Source organism: Gymnoscopelus braueri (assembly GCF_963280865.1).
Source record: "Gymnoscopelus braueri genome assembly, chromosome: 17".
Taxonomy (NCBI): domain Eukaryota; kingdom Metazoa; phylum Chordata; class Actinopteri; order Myctophiformes; family Myctophidae; genus Gymnoscopelus; species Gymnoscopelus braueri.
The window spans coordinates 1,943,463-1,953,593 of NC_137617.1; the positions used below are offsets into that span (position 1 = coordinate 1,943,463).

The window sequence follows — 10,131 nt, forward strand, 5'->3', positions numbered from 1 at the left end:
CCACGTCCGCTTATTATAAGCGACATTTGGTCTTGTCTTTCTGTGAAGTTGCCTGTAAATATTGGTTCTTGTGGGTTGCGATTTTTTGGCCTTGTTTCTTAAGTGTAGTTGATTATTTGGTCTTGTATCACAATTGTTTTATTATTTTAACTAGTACAAATATTTTCATATCATGGACCCCCCCAAAGTAATATGTATTTGTCCCTCTATAACCCCCATCTGAAAATGTTTTGTGCCAGGGAGCCCCGTAACCACATTTGTGTCGTTAGGCTTTTTAAAAAAAGATTCCACATTTTATTCCAAGAGTTTTTGAAAATAGCAAGAGACGCAACCAATAAAGTTGCTTCTTTTTGGGCTTGTTTTCCTGGACCTGGTTGCTTGCTTGTTTCTCTCACTAAACCTGGCAACACTGAGCAGTAGAGTAGAGAGCTCGATCGAGCGGCAGAGACTTTAGTTTAGTTTGACTTTTAATCATATTTAATAAAGATAAAGATCTGAATCATGTCGAACGGAGAGACAAGCAGAACCCTGGAGACACAGGGCAGCATCATGGGAGCATATTTTTGAATTATCAATTTCTAATCAATGGAGCAATTATTTTTGATTTCTTTCCCACCTTTGGTGTTACATCATGGCAAGGTAACTACACAACCCAAACCTCTACCAAAGTGGTCTTACCCTTTAACATTGAGATGCCCAGTAATGTTTATGTGCCCACTAGTCTTGTGCAGCCAGACTATTATTCCACAATCTCCGAATGTTATACAGAGATTCCGTGAGACTGTATGACGGAATTATTGTTGTGAGTTTGTAGATTGGCTATTTTCAATATAGATCTGTGTTTATGGGACTCGAACCAAAGTAACAGCCTTGAAAATTAACTGACATAAAAAAACACTTCCAGCCAAACCTGGCGTTTCCTGTAGTTTAACAAGTACTCACATCTTTTTACTCAAGTAAAAGTATCAATACTGCAATGTAGAAATAATACAGCTGTTACAAGTAAAAGTCTGGAATTCAAAATGTACTTGAGTAAAAAGTAAAAAAAAGTATTGGTATCAAAATGTACTTAAAAGTACCAAAAGTAAAAGTACTCCGTTATGCAGAATGTCCCCATTTCACAAAGTTTTCAAATGTAATAAATGTATTCAAATCAATTGAAAATAGCTGATCTACAAACTCACATTGTGAGCTTGTAAATCTGCTAATTTCAAATGGCCTAAATATATATATAGGGCTGAAGATGTTAATGTCTGTGTTTTGTAATAATAATCAAAATATACAAAGTAACTAGTAACTAAAGTTGTCAAATAATTATAGTGGAGTAAAAGTACCATTATTTGCCTCTAAGATGTAGTGGAGTAGAAGTAAAAGTACTGAAAATTGGTGTTTGATGCTGTGCTTCCAGGTGCAGCTCCCGTTGGGCCAATGGGAGGAGAGGACGGGTGCTGAGGACTCGTCTGCACTGGTGGAAGAAGTACTCCCTTTTTTTCTCTTTTTTTACTCAAGTAAAAGTATCAATACCATAATGTTAGAAATACTCTGTTAAGGCCTGAATTCAAAATGTTACTTAAAACTACAGAAGTATTGGCATCAAAATACTGTATATTGAATGTACCAAAGTAAAAGTATTGCTCAATTCATCAGTAAGACATATAATACATGAATGAATGAAGGATGTACTTCTTGTCTCCAGGATGGGCTGTGTGTGAGGAGTGACCACCAGGGGGCTCTGGGGTCTCGGGCCCCCCGGGCGGGATGCAGCGGTATGACTCTTCTGGACCTCCTCCCCATGGTGCTGCTCCTGCAGAGCCTGGTCCTCATGGCCCTGTGCTTCCCCTCCGCCTCCATGTGCCCCAAGGGCTGCCTGTGCCAGCGGGCCGACGCCCACCTGCACGGCCTGAACGTCACCTGCACCCAGTCCCGCCTGAAGGAGGTTCCCCCGGACCTGCCGGTGGACACGGTGCTTCTGCGGCTGGACCACAACCAGATCGGCGCCGTGCCGGACCGCACCTTCCACGGCCTGCGTCTCCTGCGGGAGCTCAACCTGTCCTACAACGCGGTGGAGACGCTGAGCGAGGGCGCCTTCAGCGGCGTGGAGGCCACGCTGCAGGTGCTGGACCTGTCGCACAACCGCATCACGTCGGTGCACAAGGACGCCTTCACGCGGCTCAAGGCGCGTGTCATCGTGGACGACAACCCCTGGCACTGTGACTGCGCGCTGCAGCAGGCGCTGGGCGGCATGGCGCACAACCACGAGGCGGCCGCGCGCGTCCTCTGCCGCAGCTCGGAGCTCCGGGACCAGGAGGGCCGGCCGTTCCTGGCGGTGGACACCGACCTCTGCAACCTGGCCAAGCGGACCACGGACTACGCCATGCTGGTGACCATGTTTGGCTGGTTCGCCATGGTCATCTCCTACGTGGTTTACTACGTACGGCAGAACCAGGAGGACGCCCGGCGACACCTCGAGTACCTCAAGTCACTCCCCAGCAAGCCCAAGAAACCTGACGAGGCTGATGACATCAGCACTGTGGTGTGATGACATCACTGATGACATCAGCACTGTGGTCTGATGACATCACTGATGACATCGGCACTGTGGTCTGATGACATCACTGATGACATCGTTAATATTTTTCATTGGTTCAATATTATATTTATAAAAACCCACAGACACACTTAACCACTTTCACTTTCCCACTTTTTGCAAAAATAGATTGCCAAAACATGGCCGATCTGTGAGCTTGCAGATCAGCTGTTTTCACTACTTTGGACGCTCTCGTTTGAGGAAGTTTACAAAAAGTTAAATAGAAGGTTTCTGCCCGTATGAAAGGAAGCAGAAGAATACAGATGAGATGTTAATGGACCAGGGATGTTGATGGAACAGGGATGTTAATGGGACAGGGATGTTAATGGGACAGAGATGTTAATGGGACAGAGATGTTAATGGACCAGGGATGTTCATGGAACAGGGATGTTAATGGGACAGAGATGTTGATGGAACAGGGATGTTAATGGGACAGGGATGTTAATGGGACAGGGAGCCACTAATTAAAACATCAAGGTGAGGTTCAGGCTTAAAGCTGTTGTGGAACATTGCTCTCTTAAGGTCCTCCCCAGAATGTCAAGTTCAACAACGAACCTGAATCATGTAGAAACAGTCTCTAAACAGACTCTACAGTCAGTACGAAACCAAGAATGGCTTTTTATTACAAAAAACAACCCTAAAATGTTGGGAAGATTTAGTCCCTGTCTCTTGGAAAATCTGAATCTCAGGTTAAAATTTTTGATAGGATATAATATCATTTTTTTAGGTCATAATCTGAGAAATAAATCAAATAAAAAGAACCAAATGATAGCTTTGTTCTCCAATCTATTTATTTGATGCCACGTTAATGTCACAAAGCAGTGGTTCTCCAAGTGGGGTCCAGGGACCCCCCAGGGGTCCTTGACTCGGGGGTCCCTAGCAAGATGATATACAGTTTAAACTCTTAAGCCCTATTTTTATATTTTGGCTACTTGAAAGTAACTGATATACAAACTCACAACGCATTGTGCATTGCGACACAAACAAATCGGGACAAATTGACAGGAAAGGACATTTTTGGGCATGATGTTTTATTTTATGTTTACCTTAATGATACACAATGCCTTTAATTACGTGTCAGAGTGGATTCTGAAGCTGGAACGTTAATACGCTATTGGAAAATGTTCCTTGTTTTCCACACAGGAACTTCTAAACAGCTTTCATGATATTAATGAAACCTACTGTAATATCTGGCCTGAACATTGAATCATATTCTAGGACGCTGTAGCTGCTGGCTGTTGACTTCAAAGAGCTGCGTTTGGCAGGAAAATGTTTACATTTGCTGTGGGATATACAGTAGCTTACAAATAATGGTGATGGTGGACGATTACTTAGAAATATAATGTATAGACCACAGCCTTTACCGTACATTATATATTATGTATAGACCACAGCCTTTACCGTACATTATATAATCAAGATTTGTTATTATTTGACCTTATGAGAACATGTAATCTCATTAATAACATAATGTTATTATCCTACAGTAGCCTATATACAGTAGAATGTCTTAACCCCGTGGAAAACATACTGCCAAAAGACCAGCCATGGCCTAGTCCTGACATATAACATACAATGCAGTAAAAACCCTGTGGTTGGTGGGTCACAACTTTGGAGTGGAAAAGTGATTCTCATTTATGGTTTAGAAAGGTTGCATGCTTTAAACGCACGCTTAATTTGCTGTCGTTACTTTGGAAAAAATGTACTTTAACTAAAAAAAAAAGGGCGTCCTGATGCTCCTGTGACGCACACAGCTTTTCAAAACCCTGAAACGAAAATATTCCTGGAAAATAATACCCTTTATTATCAGGTGGAGGGTTACGTAAACAATCTAACATGTTTAATTTGAGTCTGCTATTCGTCTTCTCTAAAGACTTTGTGTGGAAACAGTTTTACTTCATTGGCTTTTTCACTGGTTGCCCAAATAACAGCTTTACAGGTCATTATGTTGTTTTGATAAAAGGGTCATTTCTAGCAGCAAACCAACTCCCTATCGTGTTGGTTGTAAAACAGAGAGTCACAGATGGACCGATGCTTATGGTTTATGGACAACAGAAGTCATAGATTGAAACTCTGGATGATGATGATGATGATGATGATGATGATGAAGATGCTTCAAGGTTCATGGAACCAGGGAAGTGAGGCCTTGCAGTCCTGCTCCTTGCCTGAGTGTTGAGATCTGTCTCTAATGTCTTTAATACTAAAGGAATGCTTTCTGGACTCCCCATAAAGCTTCTTATCTATAATGTATAACTGCACCCATGTGTGCACTGTACAGAACTAACGTTTCTTCCCTCAGTGTTTCATGTTTATGGTCTTGTTGTCTTTGATCAACTTTAATGTCAAAGTCAAACTCTGTGGATTGTAAAAAAAAAAGAAAAGATCAGACATGTTACGTAAAGCACAATGGACACGTTTTTAAATGTCAGATTCAATCGAGTTTTTTGTAGGTGTTTATCGTGGTTTTCTCGTGTCCTTGACCAGTGAATCCTGTTCAACTTATTGCCTTCCTTCCTAATGCTTGTGTTAAACAGAGAAAAAAGAAAAAAGATTCTTACTAACGGTGTCCCTCCATCTTTAAAAGAAGGCGTCGAGGCAGTTTGATACAGAGGAGAGCTGGGATTGTATAGTAATAGTAATTATTTCAGCTGCAGTGTGAGGAGTCGACAACAAACAACCCTGTTCCAGCTCTGTGGTGAAAATGCAGATGTGTGAACGCATGATTAGAATTTAGTGTGTGTGTGTGTGTGTGTGTGTGTGTGTGTGTGTGTCATTTAATAATAAAATAATAATAATGAATTGCATTTATATGGCGCTTTTCTAAGTACTCAAACTTACTCAAAGCGCTTTACAATGGTTCATTCATTCATACAGGGGGGGGCATTGGGAGGTGGAGCGGCGAACAGTCGACGCCAGCGTCCCCACTTTTCCCACATTCACACACCAATGGTGGCAAGCTAGCGCCGACCGAATCATTGGAGGCAATGTAGGGTTCAGTGTCTTGCCCAAGGACACTTCGACATGTGGACAGGAGGAGTTGGGATTCGAACCGCCGACCCACGGATCAATGGACGACCTGCTCTACCTCCTGAGCCACAGCCACCCTAACGATTAACATTTGAGAAAGTGACAGCAAGCAAGCAGGGCTCTGCCAGGAAATGATTATCTTCACAGAAAGAGAAGCATATTCATAAACAGTAGGCCTGCTTTGCATTACTATTCAGTAGATATCTGATCATCCTAACACACAATATGAATAACATGTCAGCCAGGCAGGGCGGTGCGTTATTGAAAGCCAACATTGTGTGAAGTTTTCATATTAAGACTCATGGTGAGGTGTTTCTGAAAAGAATAATAAAAAAGATAATAATAAATAGATATCAAACAAACAAAGAATGTACATTATTGATAGTTAGATCAATAGATATAAGGACACGTGTAGCTAGAGCCAACTAGATTAAAATGTAAATAGGGGAATGTTATTGTTGTCAGATACCTGAAATCCCTTTAATTAGTCTTTGAATGTTGCTACATGCACCAGCGAGGGGGGGTCATGCCTATGTTCCCTCAGCCCTATGTTCCCTCAGCCCTATGTTCCCTCAATCCCTAACAATTTTATTTTATCCAAATTAGTCCCTATGTTCCCTCAGCCCTATGTTCCCTCAACCCTATGTTCCCTCATCCCAAATTAGACCCTATGTTCCCTCAGCCCTATGTTCCCTCATCCCAAATTAGACCCTATGTTCCCTCGGGCTCCCCAAGGTATCCCCCAAAGGTATAAAGGTATAAGACTATATATAGATATATTATTATAAGTTATAAGACTTCATAAACTTTGTTATAAGTTGTTATGCATGATTATGAAAAGTGGTATAAGGCCTTATAAGTGCATTATTATGCAATATAAATGTGATTATAATGCATTATAGACCCGACCTTAATATATAGTCTTACCCTCCTTTTTTCCTGGTATGGCATTCTGGGCCGTGAGACCTGTCTCCCCCCACCACACACACACACACACACACACACACACACACACACACACACACACACACACACACACACACACACACACACACACACACACTCTTCTTTACACCGATGATGATGGTGACCACAACATTAAATTGTACGTGTTGAAAGCATATGTTCTGGGGGTACGTATATGTGTACATTATGTCACGAGGAAAACTTGAGGGAATATAAGTTTTGGTTAGAACTGATTCAAAACTAGAAAAAGTGCTCCTCGGAGCACAAGTCTCTGCCAGGTCAGGTAGGTTATTGTGGCCTCCTGGTGGCGCTATAATAGGCCAATGTGAAAAGGGTTCCATTTCTTCTTAGGCTTTTCACAGCAATCGGACACTGCATTCATGATTTTGTTCCAAAAATGTGGTTTGCTAAATTAGACCTGCTGGTGGCGCTACAACAGGCCAATGTGAAAAGGGGGGTATTTCTTCCTCAGCCTAGTGGGAATGTGCGTACAAAATTTCACGGAAATCGCACTCTGCGTTCATGATTTGAGGAATTGTGTTCAAAACGGACCTATCCTGCAAACTTAGTAAGGCAATGTTAGGCAAGTAGGATGGAATATGAAATATCGGACACATCCATCTTGATCACATGACTATAGAGATACTGTGTACCGATTTGCGTGTTTTTTGGACAGAATCTGAAGGAGTAAGAAGAAAACATTTGTGGACAACAGATAACATCTTCACTCTTCGAAGTCAGCCAGCATATTCCCTTGCTAATGTCACATGGCTGTATAAACCACTCAGGCCTTGATTGGCTTGCAGTCCCTCTCACCCCATCAGTAACATGATTGGCCAAACTTAATTGCTTTGACCTGGTCAGCTAAGACACATTAAACTATATGTATAGTTTCTCTCATCAATTCAAATTCAAACAGCTGTGAAACTGACTGATGTTAAATTATATTGATAATTGTCTCCACCAGGCCGAAAGGCATGGCGAGAGAGTATGTTTTGCCCACTGTCCGTCCGTGTGTGTCCGTCCTTCTGTCTGCGAGCAGCTAATCTACGCCACCGTTGGCCCGGTCGCTGTGAAACTGCGCACACACACTCCCTGGATGCCACAGCAGAACCTCTGCCCCACATTTTTTAGATCAGCCTGTCATAGCGCCACCATGAGGCCGACTTTTGCAAAACAAATTTTTTGATATTACTCCTACAGATTTTGTCCAAACAACATGCAAATCGGTACACAATATGTCTATAGTCATGTGATCAACACGGATCTGTCCGATTTTCCATATTAAATCCTGATTGGCTAAGATTGGCTTCCAAATTTTGCAGGATTGGTTCATTTTCAACAAAATGCCTCGAATCATGAACGCAGCATGCGCTTTCCGTGTTTGTTTTTCACGTAGATTACCACTTGGCCCAGGAAGAAATGCCACTTGAAAACTTTCAAATCAGCCTCATGGTGGCGCTATAACAGGCCGATTCACGTTTTTAGCTATAACTGCACCGATCTGCATGAAACTTTGCACGCACACTCCCTAGAGGCCAAGGAAAAACCTTTGTCCTGCATTTTTCACATATGCCTTTTAGAGCGCCACCAGGAGGTTGAGTTTTGTAAAACACATTTTTTGCTCTTACTCCTTCAGATTCTGTCCAAAAATAATGCAAATCGGTACACACAGTGGCCCTCATTTATCAACGCGGTGCAGCCCAAATAATGGGCGTATGGCGAGATCACCGCACCTTTCGGCATTTATCAATATATCCTGACGTGGGCTTCATCCTACCGTACGCTGAGATCTCACGTCTGGTCGAGACCAGTTGTTGACGTTGGCTGCGCCCGTTTATTCCATTCTAGACCTGCGGAGCAGCATTGTCTGACTGTCTGACAGGCATCTGGACACATAATCCACTCCTAAATGTATATCTACACTAATAAATAATCCCTGTGAAAATATAACATTTTAAAAAGTAATTTAAACAAACTGCTTTAACAGTCATTCAGTTGCATTGGCTATTTTAAAATAGCAGATCTGCAAGCTCAAAAACGGGTCGCATCGCGACGTGTTGTGAGCTTGTAGATCTGCTATTTTCAAAATATACAGCTCTTCTGCGAGCGCATTTTCGGGACTCCTGACGATCTTTTCATGGACAGTGAGGTGTACAAACGTACAGTAGCTTGTCCTATGTTATGGAGTTATGTCATAGAGAGTTTTGAAGACTACAACCTGGCTGGGTTAAGGATATAAACCCGACGCTCCAATCTCTTATTAACGTGGCGGCACGGTGACGAATCACTGCCGCCCGTCTGAGTCTCACAGGGAATATCCTACATGACTGCTTGTGCACTGCTCGGTATGGGTCAAATACATTAATATACAAACGTATTCCATTCATGGCGATGTGATTGGTATCATAATATGTCATTCATGTAGGCTACAAGCCTACGTGACAAAGATTGTACCGCTACGGATTACATGATAAACACAGCTGGGCGGGCGTGTGTGTGTGTGTGTGTGTGTGTGTGTGAGAGAGAGAGGGGCGTGTGCGTGTGCGTGTGTGGCGAGGCGAGGCGATCGGGGGAAACTCTTTCTTATTGGCTTTTGATGTCTGTGGTCGTATTCTGGTTCTTCTTCATGTCGTAAAATCGGGGCGTTTTGAGAATATTTAAGGGCGTGTTATTTAAATGACGCTCGTTTTCAGACGTGAGATTTATCAAAGCTCCGACCTGATGTACGCCAGGATTGGTTGTGTAGGATAAACGTTGATAAATGTGACTTCGACGTTGGTGTACGGCCGAATATATGGAAAAATATAAGCCGGTTTATACGCTCCGTTGATAAATGAGGGCCAGTATCTCTATAGTCATGTGATCAAGATGGATGTGTCCAATATTTCATATTCCATCCTACTTGGCTACATTGGATTCCAAAGTTTGCAGGATAGGTCCGTTTTCAACTAAATTCCTCAAATCATGAACGCAGTGTGCGATTTCCGTGAAATTTTGGACGCACATTCCCACTAGGCCGAGGAAGAAATGCCACCTTTTTCACATTGGCCTGTTATAGTGCCACCAGCAGGTCTAATTTAGCAAACCACATTTTTTGGAACAAAATGCCTCAAATCATGAATGCAGTGTCCGATTGCCGTGCAAGGCCTAAGTAGAAATGGCACCCTTTTCACATTGGCCTATTATAGCGCCACCAGGAGGCCACAATAACCTACCTGACCTGGCGGAGACCTGTGCTCCGAGGAGCACTTTTTCTAGTTTCTCATCAATTCAAATTCAAACAGCTGTGAAACCTATAGCTACCTATAACAACAGCTGCAAAGAATTACTGATCATTGCAGTGAACTATTGAACTTTTATCACAGCTAATAAAGTAAAATATTAATAATAAATATAGCTGCAAGCAGCAATAAGCGGTTTCGAGGGATAAGGCAGAGACGGGAAGAGGCAGGCAGAGAGCGAGAGAGAGAGAGAGAGAGAGAGAGAGAGAGAGAGAGAGAGAGAGAGAGAAAGAAAGAAAGAGAGGCAGTTAGAGAGAGAGAGAGGGA

At 42.6% G+C, this 10,131-nt stretch overlaps 1 protein-coding gene across 1 annotated transcript; it reads left to right on the forward strand.

Moving 5' to 3' along the window:
- The first annotated feature begins 431 nt into the window (after positions 1–431).
- On the forward strand, positions 432–2,550 carry LOC308104813 (leucine-rich repeat-containing protein 3B-like). Its single transcript, XM_080455342.1, has 3 exons — positions 432–639; positions 1,409–1,477; positions 1,697–2,550. The coding sequence occupies exons 1-3, from the start codon at positions 586–588 to the stop codon at positions 2,537–2,539; spliced, it is 966 nt and encodes a 321-aa protein (XP_080311468.1). The 5' UTR covers positions 432–585; the 3' UTR covers positions 2,540–2,550.
- The last annotated feature ends 7,581 nt before the right edge of the window (positions 2,551–10,131 follow it).